This window comes from Mustela erminea, chromosome 18 (assembly GCF_009829155.1).
Source record: "Mustela erminea isolate mMusErm1 chromosome 18, mMusErm1.Pri, whole genome shotgun sequence".
Classification (NCBI taxonomy): Eukaryota; Metazoa; Chordata; class Mammalia; order Carnivora; family Mustelidae; genus Mustela; species Mustela erminea.
Window position 1 is genome coordinate 16,741,033 of NC_045631.1, and position 25,231 is coordinate 16,766,263.

The following is a 25,231-nucleotide window of genomic DNA, read 5'->3' on the forward strand; positions in this document are numbered from 1 at the left end:
GTAGCCCTTTAAGGACTTCGCCGGGATGGATTCAGAAATGAGTTTAAAAATGCCAACTCACAGAGCGCGCTGGATTGTGGGAACGAGGTGTCAGACCGAGAACTACATTGACCAGTGTGCACCGCAAACACACACGCCTTTACTTCCTTCTGCTCTTTAGGACTCTGGTTTGACGTAGTGCTCCTCAAAGCGAGCGGCCTTAGGCGGAGGCCTCAGCCACACCCTTTCATGTATTGGCGAGCTTGTGAGTTGGTGGGCGTGGTCTATCGCAGCTCCACCAGGCGAAGGGGTGGCCTCCTTGCCAATCAGAGCTAAGACGCCGGGAGAGGCGGGACCTGGACGAAGTGCTGGCGCCCCCGAGTGGGTGTGGTCACGCTGCCCAGCAGTGGGCGGTGATTGGCCCTGGGCGGTGCAATCGCAGCTTGTGCGTCACGACGCTGCCAGCTGATCGGAGACTGGAGCCGGTGTGTGCTGGGCGCAGGGAAGACACAGCGCCGTGGGCCGTGGGGAACGGACGCACTGATTTGCTCCCTTACCCTCAGCAACCCCCCCCACCCAGCACCAGGTGGGTGTGAGCTGGGGCCCCGGCCGCACTGGAGGGAACCATGCTAACGGGGTAATAGGGGAAAGTAGGGTCCTGGTGGCCACACCCTGCCCTTCCGGGGGAGGGGTGAGGGGGCGGCGGGGGCTGGGAAGCTCTGGGGGTGAGGGGGCCTGGACTGGCTGGAGTAGTTTGGCAGGAGGCTTAAAGAAAGAGTCCGGGACGACAGTCGTGGCGGAGGGTTTTGCAGAGTGGCTAGAAGGAAGACGAGGGGCTAGGGGGCTGGGGGCAGCTAACCTCGGCGCTCCCTGGTCAGAGGATACGAGAACTGGCCTCCCAGCTTGGGGAGGGTTTGGACCTGGCGGGTAGCGGAGAGGTAGTTTTCCTCTGCAGGCAGTCAGCTGGTCAGGGCCAATTGAGCGCCCTGGCAGGGAAGGGGTCTCTGGGCGGGCCGGCCCCTCCTCTCGTTCCCTCCAGGGGATGTTATGTAAGGGGGGAGGGGAGAGGAGTAGGGGGCGGCGGTGCGGGGGCCTTATGCAACCCAAAGGTTAGGGTTTCACCGCGGTTGGTGGGGGAAGCGGGCTGGAGGAGGACCTGGAAACTCTAACCCCCCCCTCCCCAGCCTAACTGGCCGTCTTGGGCCCAGAGAAGGTCACCTCTGCACCTCCCCCCAGCATGTCCGGTTGTGGGGCCCCTAGCCCAGGCCTGGCCCTGACCGCCTGGGAAGCCGGCTGGCTGGGTGGGGCGCCTGGGTTAGTCATCACTGGGCTCCCTCTCTCCCCACCTCTCGGCCAACTCTTGGCCCCTCCCTATGGCCTCTCGCTAGGCTATCGCCCCCACCTCCCTCCGGCCCTAGTTCTCCAACTCATTTGGCCTGTCATCTTGGCTGTCAGACTGGGCTAGGGATTGTCAGGGTGCCAAAGGGTTGATGGAGCAGCTGGTCAGAGGGTCAGTGACCTGGGCCCACCCCACCCTGCAGCCAAGGGCACCTGCTTGGCACAGACTCTAAGCAGCCCTTGAGTCCTATGAGCTGAACAGAGCTGGCTCAGACAGAGGAGAGTGGGAAGGAGTTGGACTGGTCACCTGGGGGAAGGAAGATACCACAAAGTTCATGCCTCCCCAAGAGGGTTTTTGTAATTTGAAAACCTCCCACCCCCACTTTAATCTTTCTTACCCTCTGAGTATAGAAGTCTCAAGGCAAGATTGCCTTGGCTCCTGACACTGGCATGGGCCATGCCCTTGGACTGAGTGTCAGCACAGACTCGGCCTCCCCAGCTTTAGGCCCTCAAGCCTGCCACGCCCCCAGCCCCCTCCCTGGGCCATGCTGCAGGGCCCGGCTTTTCCTGCTGATTCATGCGTTGGAACTGTGGGGGCGGGGCTTGGAACTTGGAACAAAGTTCAGACATGGAGGGGCCGGCAGACAGCCTGGAATTCATACCAGATGTACCCGGAATGCGCAAGCGGAATGCCTGGCATTTAAGAGTCTTGGGGAAGCTGCCCATCCACCCTACCCATACCTCCCTCCCCTCCAGCCTTTGGTCCCCTGTCCTCTCCTCGCAGTCCCTGGAGCCTCTGCTGACCTTCCAAACTCTGGACCTCCCTTCCTCACTCTTCCCCAGATGTGGGCCCCCAGAACTCTTCCAGCTGAACTCCCTGGGAACAAGTCAGTTGGGCTGATCACTGAACTGACATTTCTGGACCTAAGGTACAACTTCTCACCTAGTACCTGAGCAACTGGTGCAGTGTGTCCAGGTTCTAAGACCAGCCCTCTCTGAATGCTGAAGAGGCTGGACCCTCCATGAATAGATGGGGCAAGGAGGGGTGAGAGCAGACCTGAGTCTCTACAGCCTTTGGTTCTGGAAAGAGGCACAAGGAAGTATGTTTAGAACTGCCTCTTGCTTCTTACTGAAGTTAACCGCTCCTGCAGGCCCAGGTCAAAGGCAAGAACACTTTGTTACAAGGTTGAGCATCTGTTGGAGCTGGACTTTTGTTGGCCAGTGGGACAGTGGACTTTTGTTGTCCCTGTGACATGGCCCTGTTCAGATCCTTCCCATTTTGTCTTCCTTTTCCTTTTAGGAGCCTGTCCCTCCCACATCCTCACCTGGCTGAGCCGCAGTAGTTCTTCAGTGGCAAGCTTTATGTCCTGACCCAGCTAAAGCTGCCAGTTGAAGAACTGTTGCCCTCTGCCGCTGGCTTCAAGGAGGAGGAGGAAGAGGAGAAGGAGCTGCTTTCCCCTTCATCTGGAAGGTGACAGAGCTGGGGCTGGGAAGGTCCGAACAGTGGGAGTGATGATACCTTTTGGGAGAGGGAACCTGTTCAGTTGGAGAGCCTTCAGCCAGACTGGCCCAGCAAGAGAGAACAATTTTAGATTAGAGACCTGGTTGGTTTGGGGAATAGATGGCTGTGACCAAGTAAGGTTAGTTGGTCTACACAGCTGTGACAAGAGGAAGATAACAGGAGCAAAGAAAATTGTCTGCCTCTTTACCCAGATGTCTTTTTTGGCCCTCCTTCTTTGTTTCCCTTTCTTTCCTACTGCCTTTCCAGGTGAGGTCCAAAGTAAATTTCTTCAGGGAAAAGGTCATACTGAAACTCCTATGTGAGTAGTCATCCCCATGGTCTTACCTTTCCCTCTATTTCCTTAGACTGGCCCAGACTCTAGATTTGGGAATAATCACCTCTATGTGGGACCGTTAGATATCTTGTCTCGGCTTCTCCACCTGTGAGATGGGGAATCACACAGTTGAGTGTGCAGGAGGGAATCAGAAGCCTACTTCTGTGAACTGCTCAGAGCCTGGGCTCTCCTCTCCCTATGGGTGGGAACAAAACAGCTTTCCACATAAGCTATTGCCCCTCCCCCCATCCCTGAACACCATGACCCAAGGAGGATGGGGGAGAGGTTTAGAATGGGGGTGTAAGTTTATACCAGTGCAGGGGACCAGGAGGAGCTCATTCTTTCCATTGACATCCCACCATGCAAAGGTGGCCCCAGGCTTCCTCTGCCACCCAGAACAGGACTGCAGTTCCTCATAGGGTTCCAACTGCTGTTCTCTGTTTCTTCCCTCACTTTACCTTCCAGGATAGTTTGTGAGACTGCTCAGGCTTGTGCAGGCAGGAAATTCCCTCCAGCAACCAGGAGAGGTGAACTGTGGGATGTGATGCCCTTTGGAACATCAAGCAGTATAAGCCTACCACCCCCACCCCAGCTCCTGATGCAGTCTAACTCTTGGGGCTCAGTTCTGGTGTGGTTCAACCATGGCCCAGATGCCCTACCTGAATGTGGCCAAATTCAGCGGCTACAGGAAGCTGTCCTGTCATGGGGCAGGAGGTGTGGAGATAGCAGGGTCCTAGTCTCCATTTATGAGAAACAGAGATTTAGGGGAGAGTAGATCATCGAATCCACCCTCCTGCAGTCTAGCTGCAGGAGGTGTATGTAGGACTGCAGTGGAGGGTGTGGGTAGACTGAGTCAGTTCAGAGTCTGCAACAAAGATTGCTCTGTCCCTGGACATTGCTTCCATCCTTTCTTCCCCTCCCCGCCTCACTGGCCACAGTGTCTCCGTCCAGCCCTGGTTCTAGGGCTCTGCCATCCTTACCCATCCTGATCCATCATGAAGTAAAAGTGAGGAAGAACAGCCTGTGAACACAGAGGCAGACAGAAGACCAGTGAAGGACCAGGCCTAGAGAGCACAGGGCCCTGTCTGGGCACCCCTCAGAGGGGACCCATAAAGGACAGAAACACCCTAGGAGGAGGAAGGACAGCCAGCCTCCTTCAAGGACAAGCTCCCAGCCATCTGCCTCATTCAATATTTCTCTCCAGTGTACTTACTGCCTCCCTCAGAGATAGGAAACTGTATCACAGTGTCCTGTGGCTTCATTCTCCTACTTCTACCTCTTTACCTTGTAATTTTTTTTTTTTAAGATTTTATTTATTTGACAGAGAGATCACAAGTAGACAGAGAGGCAGGCAGAGAGAGAGAGGGAAGCAGTCTCCCTGTTGAGCAGAGAGCCCGATGTGGGACTCGATCCCAGGACCCTGAGATCATGACCTGAGCCGAAGGCAGCGGCTTAACCCACTGAGCCACCCAGGCGCCCCTACCTTGTAATTTTTATATAAAGTGGACTCAAGGAGCAAGAACTATCTGTGAAAGGACGTAAGTAGGAAATTCAGAGAAGAAATTCAAATGGATAAAACCATGAAAAACAATGTGTTTCATTAGTAATTAAAGAAAGACAAATATAGTCGAAAGCATTTTTCCCTCAGCAAACTATATTTAAAAAAAAAAAAAAGAAGAACCAGCATTGGCAAAGAAATAAGAAAATAACACTCCTATACATTGTATGTAGCGGGGGCCAATTGGTACAGCCTTCCTGAATGTCAGGTTGGTGATAGGTCTCAAATACTCTAAAAGTTTCCATCGCCTTAGACCTAGTAATTCTATATTTGGGAATTTATCCTAAGAAAATAATTAAAGATTTAGTCACAAGATGCTCATCCGAGTATTGCAGTAGAGAAAATGAGAAGCAACTGTCTGATTGGGAATTCATTTCTTTTCTGCTGTAATAAAAATTTGCAATGGGGGATTCCTTAAGTAAATCATTGTATATCCATCCAGATGGTGGAGTACTGCACAGCCATTAAAAGTCATGTAGAAGAACATTTGGAAAGAAAAATGCTCTTTGAATATTAAAAATTTATAAAAATAGTATTATGTGATCTCAATTTTGTTTTTTAAAAGATGGGTATATTCTTGTATACATAAAACATGAAAAACAAAATGTTAATAGTAGTGGTTATCTTTGAACAGTGGAACAAAGTCATTGTAATTTTCCTCTGGCTTTTCTGTAACTTTAAAATATTCTATATTGAGTATGATTTTCATACAATAAAATTTAAAAGAATCAGTGTAATTTTTTTAAAAAAGCTTGGAGAGGTGGGTGGGGAGGAATTAAGGGGTGCCCCTGGCCCTTTGGACATAATGGGGTTTTGGTGGAGAAAGAGGGTTGTGAGAATGTGGAGAACTTCATTCTCCAGGAGTAGCTGCAATCTACCCTCTCCAGGTAGGGGAAACAGCTCTCTGAATTGCTGGCTCTCAGCCAGCTAAAGAGGTGTGGAGTGGAGTAAGGAAAACAGTGAAAACCTGTCACTCTCCAGGAGATGGAAGATGGGGGAAGGGGGGGAGGGTAGATTTTCCTCTCCAGGCAGAAAGGTTCTGGAATCCTATCAGTCTTTGTTATTCTCTGATTCTGCCCCAACCTTGAGGTGACCCTGCGTGACCTCTCCTTGGCGCCTCAAATTGGAAGAGAGAATTCCATTCACCTACCAAGCCCTGGGGGAGCGGGGGGGGGGGGGGGGTTGCTTTTCAAGACTTCGGTGCTGAGTGGTTTCCTTTCGCCTCCCCTTCCTAATAGCAAGTTTCCTCTGTAGAGCCCCCAAAAGTGGTTGGGGGGAGGAGTTCCAGTGGGTCGCTTCTCCAAAATGGGAGTTCTTGTTCCGTTCGAACGTACTGTGTAAGGAAATGGGACTGTTGGAATCATTGGGTTGTTAAGATGTGCTAAAGGTCTGGAAACCTAGGGAGGTGGAAAAGGTGGCTTCGAGGAAGTGAGGTGCCCCCACATTTGAGAAGGGGGTTGGTGCGGAGCAGGGCGGTGGCGATGTTTAAGCATTGGGAGTGGGTGTGCGCAGGCCTCTACCTTAAGGTCGGTGAGGATCCCGTGGGAAGAAGGACCAGCAGGTGAGAGGTTAGCGTGGGGAGAGGAGGTGAAAGATAACGGGGCGGGGCCTGTGGGAGTGTCAGGTGAGATTAGCGACCTATTTCTGGAGCTCGGAGGGGTTTGGGACACAGGGCATTGGGGGAAGATCTCTATCGACATGATGGGAGTCCCACGGAGCTCTCGGGCCAGGCTTGGCAGCCGGGAGCCCCCAACCCTCCATCCCCCGCTAGGGCTGGACGCAATCGGTGACTGTGGCTCCGGGGCGTGGCCCCACGGCTGCTCCAATCGCCACCTAGCCGAATGATGGGGGCGTGGTCAAGCCCTGGAAAAGTTACAGCGGATTCCAAAGCCGCGGTGGGCTGGGGAGGCCAAAGACCCATTCTTGTCCGGAAACCATCTCACAGTCTCCGCAGCTGGCTTTGGAGGAGTCCCGCCTGAGAGTGCGGGGGTCCAAGGGACTGAACCGGACCTAGCCCGCCCGCCAGGCCATGGCGTCCTGGGGGCTCCTTGTGACCGGCGCCTCCTTCGCCGTCTTCCGGGGGCTACATTGGACGCTGCAGCTGCTGCCCACGCCAGGATCTGCTGCCCAGGACAGTTGGAAGTGGCGGAACATCTGTGTCTCCCTGGTGCACAGCCTGCTCACAGGGGTCTGGGCGCTGCTTGGGTGCGGGTTATAGAGATTCGGGAGGCACCGGGATGAGGGTGAGGGGTGGAAAGCTGAGATTGAAAGACCCGGCGGGCACCTTCGAAATCCAACCGGAACCTCGAGAGTCTGACATGGCATGGGGGTGTGAATGGGTGAGTGAGGGTGCACAGAGGGAGAATGGGGTCTGAGTCTGCACGATGCTGACCACGGTCCCCCACCTCCTACAGGTTGTCGCTGTACCCTCAGATGGCTGCTGACCCCATTAACGGCCACCCATCCTGGGCCCTGGTGCTGGTGGCTGTGTCCGTGGGTGAGTCTGCAGGGAAGACTGGGCCGTTTTGTCGGAGAGCAACCTACCAATGATAATTCCAGGTCACTTTCCCCCTTTCCATAGAGGTCAAATATTTCTGGCAACTTTGTTGAAGGAAAGGAAAGACCTGGCAAAAGGAGGGGGTGAAGATTTCTCTCCAGTAGATACAACTACTTAGGGAACCCTAACGCCCCTCCCCCCTCATGCCACGCCCATAGGTTATTTCTTGGCTGATGGAGTTGACATGCTGTTGAATCAGACCTTGGGCCAGGCCTGGGAACTTCTCTGTCATCATTCAGTGGTGAGACTTAGGGAAAGGAGACACAGGAAGGGTGGTATGCTCAGTCTGGGGTCCCCGGTTTCTCTTCAGGTTTCTGTCCAATGACTTCCCAAAGTCTCTGACCCTTGTTGGTGCTTGATCTCCCCAACTTTGGCCTCATCTGCAGGGGAGAGGTTTGAGTGCTAGCCACAGCTGGAGTCTGAGCACTGCCTAAGTAGCTTCTATTCCCTCTGGTGTCCCATCTGATTGCAGAAATGTTGCGTCTGGAGCTTTTCTGACAAAGGGGAGTCCCAGTATAGGAAGAGGCCAGGGGGAATGAAAGTGCAGGATTGCAAGTTGTGGGGAGGGAGTTACTGCTGCTGCCCCAGGCGAGATAGCCTCTAGGCCAAGGCTACTTCCATTCTGTGGAAGGGTTATTTTAAGGCCCAACATAAGGGCAGCTATAAAGGGCAGGTTCTTGATAGGGTGCCACAAAACCCTTGTGAGCCCCTGTCTTAATAAGGCCTGGTTTGTTGGTACATGGTGGGCAGGAGATCATGGAAGGTCCTCTGACCTCTGACCTCTGTTCCCCAGGTTGTGAGCTGCCTCAGCACTGCCATTCTGTCCAACCAGTACGTGGGCCTCTGTGTGGTGTCTCTGCTCCTGGAGCTGAACTCTGTCTGCCTGCACCTACGGAAACTGCTGCTGCTTTCTCACCAGGCCCCATCCCTGGCCTTCAGCGTGGCCAGCTGGGCCACCCTGGCCACCCTGGCCCTCTTCCGCCTAGTGCCTCTGGGCTGGATGAGTCTGTGGCTAATCCGGCAGCAACACCAGGTTCCTCCCCATCTGGTCATCCTTAGTGGAACTGGGCTGGTCACTGTGGGTGCCATAAGCATCACACTAGGCATACGTATTTTGGTCAATGATGTCCTGCGGGCTCGGCCCCGCCCACGCATCCTGGGGCACAAGGAAACTGGGGGTACAAGGAGATGTCGTGATGATGAGCTTGTTGCCAGGGACGATGCCACTCTCCTCCTGAAAGACTAGAGAGAGGCCTCAGGCTCCTCTTCTGCCAGGCCTGGGGCAGGTAGGGCCAGGACAGGGAGATCGTGGTCTACAGTGTCCAGTCCACTGTGGGGTAAGGACTGGGCTGAATTTTCAGTATCTCAGTCCCTCTTCCAAGTAACTCACACCCCTCCCCCATTCCTAGGATCTGAGAAGAAATGCTGATGTTCATGGATGGTGGGAAACTGGGCTATTGTTCAGTGAATTCCATCATCAAATGACTGCTTCTTCCAGCAAACTTCCTGGAGGTACAGCCAGTGCTGCCAATAAGGGGAAGAAGGAGGCATGAAGCTAAGTGAAACTGCCAATGACATCCTCCGCTTTTAGCACAGGAACAGGTGAAGGAAGGCAAGGTCTTTTTTTTTTTTTTTTTTAAGAATTTTATTTATTTACTTGGCACAAAGAGAGAGAGCACAAGCAGGGGGAGTGGTAGGCAGAGGGAGAGCAGCCCAACAGGGGGCCCAATCCCAGGACCCCAGGATCACAACCCCAGCTGAAGGCAGACGCTGAACCAACTGAGCCACCCAGGCGCCCCCAAAGGTGAGGTCTTATTAGGACCAGAGAGATCTGATGTGGAGGGGGTGGGTTCAGAGGGAAGAGAGACCTCACCTGTGACCAAATTCCAGGCAGCGGAGGAGGCCACAACAGGTGCTATCTGTAGCCAGTAGGGATGGACATACTAGTGGCCAAGAAACAGAAGAACTGGTCCACTACAGTCGCTGCTGATACTTCTGGTTCTTGAAGCCACACTACCGTGTTTGTACTTAACGTGAGTCCTACTGCCTTTTAAATTTTTAAAAAGCCCAGCATCTGCCTTTTAAATTTTCTTACTATCTTCTGACCTCTTCAAAGAAAACGCAGCTTCTTAAAAGAGGAGCATGGGACTAGGTCTGTCTTCTTAGGAAAGTACTGAAGTCCAGAGCCATTGCAGGGACTCAGACACCCATTCTGGGTGCCAAGTGTAGCGTTTTCCAAGGCCTAGGCTTTCATGGAAGAATGAAGACAGGCAGAAGTAGACGAAGGGAGGCTTTCACTTGACTGCAGAGGGATTAAGGAATATCTAACTCTCTTCTAGGATTCGTTTGCAAGCTCTCCCTCTCTTTTCTCCCCTGCCATTTGTTTTTTTTATTTTTTTTTAAGAGGGGGATGAGAGAATCTTAAGCAGGCTCCATTTCACAAACCTAATAAGATCATGACCTGAGCTGAAACCAAGAGTCGTCTTCTTAACTGACTGAGCCACCCTGATGCCCCTAGGGTAGGTTCTTACCACCCAGTTCTCATTCTCTTATCGCACTTAAGAGACAGGAAAAAAAAATTTTTTAATTAAATTAAATTTTTTTTAAGATTTTCTTTTTGTTTATTTGACAGAGACATAGTGAGAGAGGGAACACAAGCCGGGGGAGTGGAAGAGTGAGAAGCAGGCTTCCCGCTGAGCAGAGAGCCCTGGGACAGGGGCCCGAATCCAGGACCTTGGGATCATGACCTGAGCTGAAGGCAGACGCTTAATGAGTGAGCCATCCAGGCACCCCTTTAATTTTATTTTTAAGTAAACTCCACACCCAATGCCAGGCTGGATCTCACAACCCAGAGATCATGACGTGAGCCAAAATCAAGAGTCTGACACTTGACTGAGTCACCCAGGCGCCCCTCTCCACTACCACTTCTGCTGTCTGTCTTTCTTTTTTTCTTTCTTTTTTTTTTTTTTTTCTTTTAAAGATTTTATTTATTCACTTGACAGAGATCACAAGCAGGCAGAGAGAGAGGAAGGGAAGCAGCCTCCCCACCGAGCAGAGAGCCCGGTACAGGACCCAATCCCAGGACCCTGGGACCACGACCCGTGCCAAAGGCAGAGGCCTCAACCCACTGACCACCCAGGCGCCCCTCTTTCTTTCTTTTTAACTGTGGTACAGAATCTCTCCTTTCTTCAGGCAGAACAGCCAGGTTATAGGAAGTGTAAAGAAGATTAAGATTGCTATTCTACTAAACAACAGATAGAAAGAGATAACCCCTAATTGTCCACAGAAAAGATACATGAGCAAAAACAAGAGACAGGAAGATGAAAACAAAAAAATCCTGGCCAAGGGACCCCTGGGTGGCTCAGTTGGTTAAGCAGCTGCCTTCGGCTCGGGTCATGATCCCAGCGTCCTGGGATCGAGTCCCACACCGGGCTCCTTGCTCGTCAGGGAGCCTGCTTCTCCCTCTGCCTCTGCCTGCCATTCTGTCTGCCTGTGCTCGCTCTCTCTCTCTCTCTGATAAATAAATAAAATCTTTAAAAAAAAAAAAATCCTGGCCAAAAGCTGAGCTAGAGAAAGACAAAAGGGATGATAAAAATAGACACACAAGGAGTGGCCGGGTGGCTCAGTGGGTTAAAGCCTGGGCCTTCTGTTCAGATCATGATCCCAGGGTCCTGGGATCCAGCCCCGCATCAGGCTCTCTGCTCAGCAGCGAGCCTGCTTCCCTTCCTCTCTCTCTGCCTGCCTCTCTGCCTACTTGTGATCTCTGTCTGTCAAATAAATAAATAAAAATCTTATTAAAAATAAATAAAAAATAAAAAATCTTTAGAAATAGACACACATAAATTGAGGGACAGATTGAAAGAAAGAGAAGGATCACCTGTATCGAAGAGACAGATGTGAAGAGAGACAGAGGGCAAGACAGGGAATCCTTGGCAGAAATGTGAAGAAAGTGTCGTGGATGCCAACAGGAACCAAAGTTATGGAACTGATAAAATGGTCATAAACGTTAGTATATAGTCTTCAGTATAGAAAAATATAGTATAGAATATATTACATTTATTCTATATGGATTATTCAATATAGAATAATCAGTACAGAAAAATAGAAAAAAAAAAAAAGCTGACAGGAAGGGACCCCAAGGATAGAAGGCACAGATGGTCTAGACAAAGAAACAGAGTGACAAGGAGGAACAACTAGACTCAGGAGAGATGGAGGTAAGAAAGGCATTTAGAAAGATTGGCAGAGCAAGAGAGAGGGGGAAATAGAGATGAGGGGAGTTAGTCAGGGGAGCTGAGAAGCAGAACAGAAGGTGGAGGAGGCACTCAAAAGGAAGATTCACTGGCAGAAAAAGAAAGTAGGAAATATGTTGAGTTGGAGACAGGCAGAAAGACAAAGGACAAACAGCTACAGTGCAAAACACAAAGACAGCCTGACAGGAACTGATAGGCAGAGACTGGTAGGAAGATGAAGAAAAGTCAGAATCAGGGATATAAATTGAGATGGAAGAATGGGCAAAGGGACTGAGAACCACAGAGAGGGAAAGAAGGGGGGGGGGTTGGTGACAACTGATTAAATAAACATCCAAAGGAAGAGGACACTGGACTGGCTCAGTTGATAGAGCATGTGTGATCTCAGGGTTGTGAGTTTGAGCCCCATGTTGGGTATAGAGATTACATTAAAAAGATAAAATCTTGGGGCATCTGGGTGGCTCAGTGGGTTAAAGCCTCTGTCTTCGGCTCGGGTCATGATCTCAGGGTCCTGGGATCAAGCCCCACATTGGCCTCTCTGCTAAGCGGGAGCCTGCTTCCTCCTCTCACTTGCCTACTTGTGATCTCTCTCTCTCTCTCTGTCAAATAAATAAAATCTTTAAAAAAATTTAAAAAGATAAAATCTAAAAGAAGAAGAAGAAGAAGAAGAAACACAACACCAAACAGACAGACAAAACAAAAACATCCAAAGGAAGGAACAAGGAAGAGGAGGAAATAAATGAAGAGAAGAAGAAAGAAAGACTAGAGAAAAAATAAGGGAGGGATTGTGATAGATGCCCATCAGAGTCATTAAAGCACAAAGAGAAGAATAACAAATAGAGACAGGAGAAATTGCCACAGCCAGAAGCAGATACAGACAGAAAATAAGAGCAGAGATATTTCATGTAATCACGTAACAGCCAGAGAGGCAAATGTATAAAAGGTGACGTAGAGAAATAGTAGAATTCTATCAAACTGTATGTGTCCTTCATAGAAGTAGCATCTTCAAAACTCAATCTGCCATCTTCACTGAATGTCTGGATTAACAAAACAATGTCCTGAGTTTTCAAAGACAAAAAAATGTGTCAAACCCATGGCAGGAATCTGTTCCCTAAGTATGTGTTGAGGTCAGTATTGATTCATTCTAAGCCCTCCATGTTTTCTTTTACCACTATCATAAATTCATGGTTCCAGTGAGTACCCCTCCAGGTAATAGTTGATAGTATCTATGAGATCTATCAAGACCTTGACCGCTATGGAAATATGGCTGTTTCTGTGGGTTAACTAGTCAACCTTGTACAGGAAGGGTGAGATTAGCTACTCATGGGGGTAGGACATGAAGGAATATCTGAACAATTGGGGGTCACACAAATTTTCGTCATGGTGACCCAGTGAAACTTCAGGAAGGCAGGATGGCATTATGATTATAACTGATTAAGTAGATTTCTCATCAAGTAGACCAGTTATAGATGGTGTGGACCAGATACAAATGATGGGTCCTTCAGAGGCATGGTCATTTGGGTCCCTAGAAAAGAGAAGTTCAAACATGCAGAGGTTGGCAAATGCTATATTCGGTACAATGAGTTGGGCCACTGTGGCAGTGATCTGTCAGACCTCATCATGGCCTAGTGAAGTCGTCCTCAAGACTGACTCCATGCCACCAAGCTACTGGCTGATGAATTATTTGTCTTCTGGCACAGGGGAGTGGCTCTCTTGGATGGGGGACATTGGTATTATATGGTCTCAAACCACTATCCTGATCATAAATTAATAAATTGCTATGTAAATAGTTGCATCAGGCTTTTGTGATATGTGGTCTCTTTGAGTCACTTCTTCTTGGCTCTAATGGTCCGATTTATAATGAAATACTGGATTATGGAAGCTTTGCTTGGGAAGGTCTCCTCTAGGCACCAACTTTTTGATCTACAAAGCCCTCAAGTGTTCGAAGATCCTCCACTATGAAAAAGCAAACCCAGTTTATTCAGTAGAATGGGCTTAGAGCAAGCCAATGCATTCAGACAATTTAGAGTGATTTTCAATGCCAAGGTTTGAAACCCAAATTTTCTGTTAGCCCAATTAATCATGAGTTAATAAGAAAATTAATTAAACAGAAATATCCATAACTGAATTGTCAAGGCTTTATCTTACATAAAATCTGGATTTGTCAGGCTGAAAATGAGCCATCACTTAGCAGGAAAGTACATAAGGGAAACTATTCTTTAAAGAACTGCTCTTGTATTGAAATGAAATGTTTGCTTGGGATCACTAACTTAAAGTCACAGCACCCCAAGCTGAACATTTATTGTGCTTCTCCACATGTCAGTTATCTTTTATGCTTCATCCTGCTTAACCCCACTCGATAGAGACTAATCCCATTATTTAGATGAGAAAACTGAGGTTCAGAGAGGTTAATTTGCTCAGGTTTACCCAGATAGTTAGTGACAGAATCTACACTCTAACCCATTTTTTCCCCATTATATCACCTGCTATTTTTGCCTGCCTAGCACAGTAAGAGATTTTCCTTTGAAAACCACACCTCTCTTGCTCCCCTGTCCATGGGCATATGCCAATCATGCCATCAAAACACCCAACCATGCCAATCAAAACACCATATCCTCTTTTCCTAAAATGAGTTCATGACAGAGAAGCAGAGTTCTGAGCCTCAGCACCTTGAGCTGCTCGAAATTTTGGCTAAGATACACTAGGTGTGCTAACATTGCTAAGCCAGTAGGATGCAAGAGAGCTTCCCTGAGCATGAAGCCATGACAGAAAGAGGAGGAAGAGATGAAAATTTCTATCATCAGTTGAGTATCTAGATCAAACTCTGCCTGAAGCCAGAACTTCCCTGGAATTTCAGTTACACAAGTCAAAAAACTTTTGATTTGCTTACGTGAGTATGGGTTCAGTTTGTTTCCCCCTGTAACCATTAGTCTTTGTTAATAACATCACCTTCAAGACTATCCATTCTTATTTTTTTTAAAGATTTTATTTAATGACAGAGAGAGAGTACAAGCAAGGGGAGTGGGAGAGGGAGAAGCAGGCTTCCCACTGAACCGGGAGCCCAGTGTGGGGCTCGATCCCAAGATCCTGGGATCATGACCTGAGCAGAAGGCAGCTGCTTAATGACTGAGCCACCTAGGTGCCCTGAGACTATCCAGTCTTATTATTTCCTTTGGCAAAAAATTGAAACCTAGAAAAGTTAAGTGACTTATCCAAGCACACCCATCTAGTTTGTGGCATGGTCAGAATTAGAATCCAGGTCTTTGCTTTGGCTCAGGACTCCTTCTTCTATACTATATTGGCTCTTTCTTTATAAAAAGGCTGAGAAGTGGAGAAACTTCAAAGTGGAAAGATAGGAGCCACCTGACAACTGCAGATCAATCAAGTCAGATAAATTGCCTCTGAAGTGGTATTTCTAAGTCAGGATGCTTCATTTTGAAAGCCAGACACAGTCACCAAGTATTGATTTCGATGCTTTTCAGGAATATATTAACTGCAGGACAGAGGTCCATTTCAGCTTTCCCCTGCAAACGAGAGTACCACTGAACTCCATGTTGTGAGCAAATTCTTTCCCTGCCTCTAACCTGGTGGGAAACAAACCTTCACTTGCCACATCTCCTGCAGGAACTAAACACAGTAGCGATTCTCAGACCTAGAGAGCTCTCGCAACTGAAGGAAGGATGTAAACCCAGTGGCCTTTAGGAGTAGAAGAATGGGAGTTCCTTTTGTGTTGTGCAATGTGGGGGTCCCTGCAAAGGGCTCCCTGCCGACCGCCCAACTCCAAAACCACTCTGGGGTCGTGTCTGACATTCCAGGGATAGGAAATAATTTCTTGGGCTTAAGCTTTGTCCTCCTCACTCTGGCCTGCCTGCCTGTGTCCTTGAAAGGACTCCTTTGCCTCTTTGAACTTCACTGGTTGGCTTTGTTAATCCTGGGCTGAGAGATTGGCGCAATGTTTGCCCCAGAACGCAGGTCAGGGCATGGCTAGGGGAGGATGGAGAAGCCTGAAGAACTGTAACGCCACAACGTCCTGCTGTCACACTGACCTAGAACAGCGCTGCTAGGAGCACTTGGGTGGCCCAGTTGGTGAAGCATCTGCCTTCAGTTCAGATTTTGATCCCGGGGTCCTGGGATCCAACCCTGCATCGGGTTTCCTGCTCAGTGGAGATCCTGCTTCTTCCTCTCCCACTGCTGCTCCCCCTGCCTGTGTTCGCTCTCTCTCTGTCAAATAAATAAATAAAATCTTAAAACAAACAAACAAGTATTTGTAAAGTATTTATACTATTGAGTAAACAGGCCAGATGCCTGGCTACAAGAAACCTGGAACCAGGATTTTGTTAAGGTGGGAAATTGGAAAATGAAGAGTCATTCGGAGGAGGGAAACCAAAGGTAAGAAATGTACAAATGGGTCATCCACAGACTGAGAATGAAAAACCTCTTTTTTTTTTTAAGATTTTATTTATTTATTTGACAGGCAGAGATCACAAGTATGCAGAGAGGCAGGCAGAGAGAGAGAGGGAAGCAGGCTCCTTGCCAAGCAGAGAGTCCCATGCGGGGCTCAATCCCAGGGCCCTCAGATCATGACCTGAGCCCAAGGCAGAGGCTTTAACCCACTGAGCCACCCAGGCGCCCTGAACAACCTCATTGATGGGATTGTTGCATTCTGACATCCAATGACTTGTCCAGAAGCTAACTTAGGTACTTTCTTCCCAGACCTGCAGCCTTTCAGCATTTTCCTGGTCTGTGCATGGCACTGCCATCAGCTCACTGTGTGAGTCAGGGATTTAAGAATCCTTATCAAGCGTGTCATCCCACCTCCTATCCCATATTCACATATCTGATTAACTAATCCCCCAGTCTGTTATAGATTCTACATCCATTCATTCCTTTCTATCTCTGCTTTCCCACCCTGGTCAAAGTCACTGTCATCTATAGCCTGAGTGACATCATGATGAGTCCGTAACTATTCTCCATGTAGCAGCCACTCAGTGATTGTTAAAAGGCATATCTGATCATGTCATTCCCCTGCTTGATACCAACCAGATGCTTCTTTCTACGATAAAAGCATGACTCAGGTTATGACCTGTAGTGTTCTGCATGATCTCCCCTTATCTACTCTCCAGACTCGTGGTACTGTGTGCTTCACTGTTTCACTCTCTCTTTCTCAGGACCTTGCACAGGCAATGGCCAATGCCTGGTAGTCTTCCCATTACCCACTGCTCCCATCTTTTTGGCTCCCCTCCCCCAGCCCACACCCTGCATCTTATATACTCTCACTTTTCTTTTCTTTTTTCTTTGCTTTTTTTTTTTTTTGTATTCTCACTTTTCAGTGGTCATTTCTTTTTTTTTTTTTTTTTTAAGATATTATATATTTATTTGACAGAGACACAGCGAGAGAGGGAACACAAATAGGGGGAGTGAGAGAGGGAGAAGCAGGCTTCCCGCAGAGCAGGGAGCCCGATGAGGTGCTGGATCCCAGGACCCTGGAATCATGACCTGAGCTGAAGGCAGACGCTTAACGACTGAGCCACCCAGGCACCCCTCCTTTTTTTTTTTTTTTTAAGATTTTTTATTTATTTGAGAGAGGGAGAGAACAAGAGTAGGGTGGGAGGAGGAGCAGAGGGAGAGGGACAAGCAGACTCCACACTAAGCACAGAGCCCAACACGGGGCTCTATCTTACTACCCTGAGATTATTAATGACTAGAGAGGAAATCAAGAGTCAGATGCTTAACCAACTGAGCCACCCCGGTACCTCTCAGTGTTCATTCCCAACATGTCTTTTCCCAAAGAAATGCCTATGACTCTCCCTCTATAATTAGGCCAAATCTCTCTGCACTTTTCACTGGAAGTACTTATTGCAAGTTTAATTAAAGAACCAATTATGCGCATTTGAGGAAAGCCTCTAATATGGTATATGTAGTAAAAGAAAAACAGGAAAACACTCAGAAAACAGAGACTATGCATGGAGAATAAAACTTCAGAAAAGCTCTTACTGTTTTCCTAAGAGAGACCAGAGAATATATTGTAACCATGAAATAAGAACTAGAAAAAAAAAAAAGGCACTCAGAGAAAACCAAAAAGAGTACTTTGAAAGTTGAACAAATCTCCCAGAATTAGGAGAGAAAAGATGAGACAATCATGGGACCAGTCTGGGAGACCCAACATCAGAATAGTGGGAAGAGGTGCCTGGCAGGCTGAGTCAATAGAGCATGCTGCTTTTGATCTCAGGGTTGTGAGTTCAAGCCCCATGTTGGGGATAAAGTCTATTTTAAAAAATAATAATGGTAGGGGCCCCTGGGTGGCTCAGTCTGTTAAGCGTCTGCCTTCTGCTCAGGTCATGATCCCAGGGTCCTGGGATCAAGCCCCTCATTGGGCTCCCTGCTTGCAGGGAGTCTGGGGAATCTGCTTTTCTCAAATAAATAAATAAAATATTTTTTAAAAAATAAAAAATAATAATGGGAGTCGCAGAAAGAGAGAACGGGGGGGGGGGGGAGGGAAAGAAAATCATTAGTGAAGTAATGAAAGACAACTCCTCAAAACCAAAGAACATGAGTTGCAGTTACTACATATTGAGGGGTCTGTGGAATGCCCAGACCAGGTAAAGAAAATAGATTTACATCAAGCAACATCATAGGTAAATTTCAGGACATTTAGATTAATGTTCTAGAGGAGACGGAAAGTTACATACAAACACAAGGAATAAATACAACTTTGGACTTTTAACAGCATCCTGGAAGCTGAAAGGTAATGGAGTAATGTCACCAAAAATTTGAAGGGAAATTATTTCAAACTAGAATTTCATACCCAGCCAAATTACCAATCAAGTGTGAGCATTGTTCCCCCAAATTTATTTTCCATGCACCCTTCTCAGAAAGCTACTAGAAGATACACTCCACCAAAAAAGGTGGGGGGAGTTAAAGAAGAAAGAGGAGTACACAGATGGAGAAAACTGGGGTATCAAGATAAAAGGGAAGAAAGGACTTTCCAGGATGATGTTGAATGGGGATCCTAGGAAGAGAGCTGCGCAATAAACAAGCAGAGAGGGAAGCTGGTATCTATAGAGGGTCATAAAGCTCTGAAAGTTTCCTTTTTGGGAAAGGTGAAACTGACCGGCTGCCTTATATGTCTGTATATTTGAGAAAAGATATAAAAACCAATGAGGAGCCAGGGGAGTAATTGCCAAAGGATTTATAGAAAACTGAGCAGATGCATCTGTTAACTATAGATAAAATGAACAGTTGCTTAGGAAAGGAAACCTAATCGTAGTTTACTACATGAATGAGCCACAAATCTGTGCCTACTGTTTGCATAGATAGGCATAATATAGATTTTTTAAATATGGTTTTGTTTTTTGGTTTGTTTGTTTTTTTTACATTAAAACCTCATATAGGGGTGCCTGGGTGGCTCAGTGAGTTAAAGCCTCTGCCTTCAAATCAGGTCATGATCCCAGAGTCCTGGGATAGAGCCCCGCATCAGGCTCTCTGCTCTGTGGGGAGCCTGCTTCCTCCTCTCTCTCTCTCTCTGCCTGCCTCTCTGCCTACTTGTGATCTCTGTCTGTCAAATAAATAAATAAAATCTTAAAAAAAAACCTCACGTAAATTACTGATGATAGACACACAAATGGCAGGTGGAAGTGAGTTCGCTAAACAAGGGGAAAGGAGAGACAATGACTTAGGGGGAAGGTTCAGGCAAATTGCAGATTCACCTCTATAGCCTGGATCCTTAGCAAGAAGGAAATGTCTGCCCAGGAGGTGGGGCTTGGCACAGCCCTCTGTACCCAAGAAGTCAGGAAATAATGAGTATGTCAGAGGCTGGGCACCCAACATTGCTGTGTCCTCCCACATGGAGTGGGGAGAGGACCTGGGGTTGTGGCTTCTAGAGCCAGACTGCTTGGATTATAATCCCAGACCTGCCACTTATTAGCTATGTGGACTTGGGCAAATTACTAGATTTTTCTGCCCCCCAGTATCCTCCTCTGTGCAATGGAATGACAGTAATAGAATTATCATAAGAATTAAATTAACATGCGCAAAGTGCTTAGAAAAGTGCCTAATACAGAGTATAAGGGCTAGCTATTGTTATTGCATGCACAATTACATAAACATTGCTTATAAATGTTGCCAAAATTATAAACTAACCAGAAGGGGAGAATGGGGTAGTGGGAAGGATATACATATATTTGGGAGGCTAGGGGGAGAATTGGATCTCCACTTTCTATGGTGGGAAGTAAGTAAATCTCTGAAAGCAAAAAGTCAACCATAGCAATACAGAGGGCCCTGGCTGGCTAAATTGATAGAGCACGTGACTTTTAATCTCAGGGTCCTGAGTTCAAGCTCTGTGTTGGGTGTTGAGCCTACTTAAAAAAAAAGTAGCATTACACTCTTAGTTGGAGATATGAAAATAAACGCTACAATGATCAGCTAAAATTGGTGAAAGTAGTTTTCTTTGGAGAGGGAGAAATCGGAGGAGGAACATTAGGCAGCTGTTCTTTGTAACAAATTCTATGAGACTATATAACTTTGTAACAACTGAAACTAAAAACATTAACTGTATAACTAGCTATTTAATAACCCCATCTAGAATGCAAACTCCCGGGACGCCTGGGTGGCTCAGTTGGTTGAGTGGCTGCCTTCGGCTCAGGTCATGATCCCAGCATCCTGGGATCGAGTCCCACATCGGGCTCCTTGCTCGGCAGGGAGCCTGCTTCTCCCTCTGCCTCTAGCCTGCCGCTCTGTCTGCCTGTGCTTGCGCTCTGTATCTCTCTCTCTCTCTATAACAAAAAAAAAAAAAAAAATCTTTAGAATGCAAACTCCCAGTAGGGATAGCCTTGATCTGATTGGCTGTCTTCTGTATCCCAGCACCCTGGCACAGCCAGCACCTGGCGGTGTGTGTTAAACTTTTGTAGAAATAAACCTTCAGGGGTGCCTGGTGGCTCATCCTTGGATCAAGCCCCACATCCGGTTCCCTACCCTGCAGAGGGTCTGTTTCTCCCTCTTCCACTCTCTTTGCTTGTGTTCCCTCTCTAACTGTCGCTGTCTCTGTCAAATAAATAAATCATAAATAAAATCTTAAAGAAAGACATCTTTAAGGGCATGTATGCTTTGAAAAGACTTACTGTGTTGTATAGGACTTTGGAAACATAATTTCTGATGCCTCTGCCAGTTCTATGATTCTTTTTTAAGATTTTTTAAAAAGATTTTTAAAATTTGTTTTGAAAGAGAGAAAGCATGAGCATGTAAGAAGGGGCAGAGAGAGAAGGAGAGAGAACCTCCAGCAGACTCCCTGCTGAGCCTGGAGTCTGCGGCTACTTGATCTCATGACCCTGAGATCATGACCTGAGCTGAAACCAAGAGTCCGCGAAGCTCAACTGTCTGAGCCACCCAAGTGCCCCTCCGCCACTTCAATGATTCTAATCTACCTTCCTCCTTATCTCAGTTTCTCTTAACCCTCTTGCTACAGTCCAAATTCTTGTTTCTTTTTTAATGCCTAAATTTTCAAATGAATGGTTGATTCCCATTGTTTTCATTGTTTTATGAACCTCCTTGGCAACCAGGAAACTTACTGTCCCATTATTTCTCTGAAACTGCTCTCCTCAACCAGATAATTATTTTTTGGCAAGATCTTGTCCTTTCCCAGTCTTCCTCTACTTCTTGCATCATCTAACACGGTAGAGGACTTCCTTCTCATGAAGCTCTTCCTTCCTATGGGCCTCTCCCAACCTTTCCAGCTATTACTTCCCTGGCTTTTTCCAGCATCCTTCTGTTCCAGGCTGTGTCTCCAGGCTTCCTCATCTGTCTTTCTGTCACTCTTTTTATAGCTTTAGCATCAGCTTTGGTCTGTTGATTGAATATCTAGCCTGAGCTCCCAGACTCAAAACTTGTGTATTTCTAGCCAGAGGAGTCCTTCATTTATATAACCCACAATCACCTCCAATTCCAGGTTGTGTTTTTTTTTTTTTTTTAGATTTTATTTATTTATTTGACAGACAGAGATCACAAGTAGGCAGAGAGGCAGGCAGAGAGAGAGGAGGAAGCAGGCTCCCCACTGAGCAGAGAACCCGATGCGGGGCTCGATCCCAGGACCCTGGGATCATGACCTGAGCTGAAGGCAGAGTCTTTAACCCACTGAGCCACCCAGGCGCCCCCAGGTTTTTTTTTTTTTTTAAAGATTTAATTTACATATTTGAAAGAGAGAGAGCGAACACAAAGAGAACATGAGTGGAGGGGAGGGGCCAAGGGAGGGGGAAAAGCAGACTCCCTGCTCAGCAGGGAGCCCTACCCAGGGCTCAATCCCAGGACCCTGAGATTACAGCCTGAGCCGAACACAGATGCCCAACTGACTGAGCCATCCTGGCATCCATCAAGTCCAGTTTTAAACTCCATAAACAATAAGGAGACTGTCTTGGTTATAATGAATGGTCCATAATATGGCAGGTAATATTTTCTGTTCAAATCTGTTCTCAGCTTTGTCTTCATCAGATTAACTCACACTATGTTTGACCAGTTAAGGGATTTTAAGAGAAGTTCTTAACTCTTTAAGTCTTAAAGTTTCTTCATTTATAAGTTATTCCACTTACAAAAATGTTTTCCAGCTTTAAAAGAAAAAGCTTGGAGGACACCTGGGTGGCTCAGTTGGTTGGACAGCTGCCTTTGGCTCAGGTCACTATCCCAGCGTCCTGGGATCGAGTCCCATATCGGGCTCCTTACTCCACGGGGAGCCTGCTTCTCCCTCTGACTCTGCCTGCCTCTCTGTCTGCCTGTGCTCGCTCTCACTCTCTCTGACAAATAAATAAATAAAATCTTAAAAAGAAAAGAAAAGAAAAGAAAAAGCTTGGAAAACGTTGACAAATAGATCAAATTACTGGCAAAAAGTCAAAATGCTGCCCAAGCTCTGGAATTCAAGACCAGCTACAGTTTAGGACAGATTTTCCCACCCAACATTATGCTTCTTAGCATGATCATAGGAGATGATATAGCAGTATGGTTAAGAACATAAGCCCCAGGAGCACCTGGCTGGTTCAGTTGGTAGAACATGCAACTCTTAATCTCGAGGTCATGAGTTCAACCCCCATGCTGGGGGCAGAATTTATTAAACAAACAAACAAACAAACAAACAAAAAACCCCATGTGTTCTGGATCCAGTTGCTTACAGTAAGACCAAGGCTCCATTATTTACTCTCTTTAGGAGCTTGAGCAAGTGGCTCAGCTTCTCTGATCTTCAGTTTCTTCATCTATAAGTGGGGCACCCTGGGGCAACGACCAGGGTGCCTAGGGGGGCTCAGTTGGTTAAGCATCGGCCTTCGGCTCAGATCATGATCCCAGAGGCCTGGGATCAATCCCCATGGGTGGCTTCCAGTTCACCGGGGAGTCTGCTTTTTCTTCTCCCTTGCCCCTACTCATGCTCTCTTTCTCACTCACTCTGTCTTAAACAAATAGATAAATAAATAAAATCCTAAAAAAAAAAAAAAGGCAACTACCTTGTTGGATTATTGTGACAATTAAATGAACTAATGCATATAAAGTGGTTAGACAAAAACCTGACAAATACTTTGTGTAATCAGCCATGTGACCTAGGCAGATGACTCAATCATTCTGAACTTGGGCCTCTCATCAGTAAAATAGGTATAATAATAGTATCTTCTAAGGTTGTTCTGAGGATTAAATTACCTTATTTTTTATTTTTATTTATTTCTGTTTATTTATTTGTCAGAGAGAGAGCGAGCGCACGCACATGCACAAGCAGGCAGAGTGGCAGGCAGAGACAGAGGGAGAGAAGCAGGCTCCCCGCTGAGCAAGGAGCCAGATGTGGGATTCCATCCCAGGACCTTGGGATCATGACCTGAGATGAAGGCAGTTGCTTAACCCACTGAGCCACCCAGGCATCCCCGAATTACCTTATTTGTTAGCTTTTTATTTTGAAATAATTTTTTTAAAAGATTTTATTTATTTATTTGACAGAGATCACAAGTAGGCAGAGAGGCAGGCAGAGAGGGGCGGGGGGGCGGTGGGAAGCAGGCTCCCTGCTGAGCAGAGAGCCCTATGCGGGGCTCAGTGTGGGGCTCAATGTGGGGCTCGATCCCAGGATCCCGGGATCATGACCCGAGCTGAAAGCAGAGGCTTTAACCCACTGAGCCACCCAGGAGCCCCTATCGGGCTCTCTGCTCAGCAGGGAGCCTGCTTCCCCCTCTCTCTCTGTCTGCCTCTCTGCCTACTTGTGATCTCTGCCTGTCAAATAAATAAATAAAATCTTAAAAAAAAAAAGATTGCAAAAGTGGCGCAGAGAACATAAATATATAGATAAATGGAATAAAACAGTATTAAGAAAGAAACAAATGGTCGATTGATTTTTGACAGAGGGGTCAAGACAAGTCAAAACTGAAAAAAATAGGTTTTTTTTAGCAAATGGTGATGGGACAATGGAAAATCCACATGCAAAAGAAGTCATTTGGACCCCTATCTCACACCACACACAAAAAATAACTGGATGTGAATCATAGATCTACACGTAGGAGCTAAAACTATAAAACTCTTACAAGAAAACATAGGATACATCTTTGTAAGTTGGATTAGACAATGATTTTTAAGATTTGACACTAAAATCATAAGCAATAGAAGATTTGATAGGTTGAACTTTATTTAAATTAAAAACTTTTGACCTTCAAAGAAGCCATCAAGAAAATGAAAAGATAATCCTAAGAATGAAAGAAAATGTTTGCATATCAGATAAAGGACAGGGGACTTGTATCTAGGATAAAGAGCTTTCAGAACTCAATAATAAAAAGACAACACAATTTTAATATAGGCAAAAGATCTGAGTAGATATTTCTCCAAAGAAGATTTTATATATATGTAGGCCTATATGTATAGGTAGATGTGTGTATACCTATGTGTGTATACGTGTGTATATTTTGAGGACAAACCTCAAAAACATGCTAAGTAAAAGAAGCCAGTCACAAAAGATCACTATTGTGATACTAATCATAAGAAATGTCTAGATAAGGTAAAACTATACATTTAGAAAGTAATTAGTGGTTGTCTAGAACTGAGGAGTAGGAGGTAGGAGGAAATGGGCAGTGAGTGCTAATGGGTACAAGGTTTCTTTCTTTCTTTCTTTCTTTCTTTTTTAAAGATTTTATTTATTTATTTGACAGAGAGAGATGACAAGCAGGCAGAGAGGCAGGGACAGAGAGAGGAGGAAGCCGGCTCCCTGCCGAGCAGAGAGCCCGATGCAGGGCTCAATCCCAGGACTCTGAGATCATGACCTGAGCTGAAGGCAGTGGCTTAACCCACTGAGCCACCCAGGCGTCCCGGGTACAAGGTTTCTTTTTGGGATGATGAGAATGTTCTGGAACTAGATAGTAATGGTAATTGCACAACTCTGAAAATATGCTAAAAATCATTGGATTATTTAAATCATTTAAAAATCATTAAATGATTAATTTTAAATCACTAATCATTTAAATCATTAATCATTTAAATCATTAAATGATTAAAATCATTTAAACAGGTGAACTTTATGGAATGCAAATTATATCTCAATAATACTGTTTAGAAATAGAACAGGGGCACCTGGCTGGCTCAGTCAGTGGAGAACATGATCTTGGGGTTGTGAGTTAGAGCCCCACATTGAGTGTAGAGATTACCAAAAATAAAATCTTTAAAAAAGGGGGGGGGCTGCCTGGATGGCTCAGTTGGTTAAGTGTTCAACTCTAGGTCT

At 46.7% G+C, this 25,231-nt stretch overlaps 1 protein-coding gene across 1 annotated transcript; it reads left to right on the forward strand.

Moving 5' to 3' along the window:
- Positions 1-4,578: 4,578 nt before the first annotated feature.
- On the forward strand, positions 4,579-8,955 carry TLCD2 (TLC domain containing 2). Its single transcript, XM_032320016.1, has 4 exons — positions 4,579-6,915; positions 7,125-7,207; positions 7,426-7,508; positions 8,061-8,955. Exons 1-4 carry the CDS (start codon positions 6,740-6,742, stop codon positions 8,511-8,513), a joined length of 795 nt encoding a protein of 264 aa, XP_032175907.1. The 5' UTR covers positions 4,579-6,739; the 3' UTR covers positions 8,514-8,955.
- Positions 8,956-25,231: the final 16,276 nt, after the last annotated feature.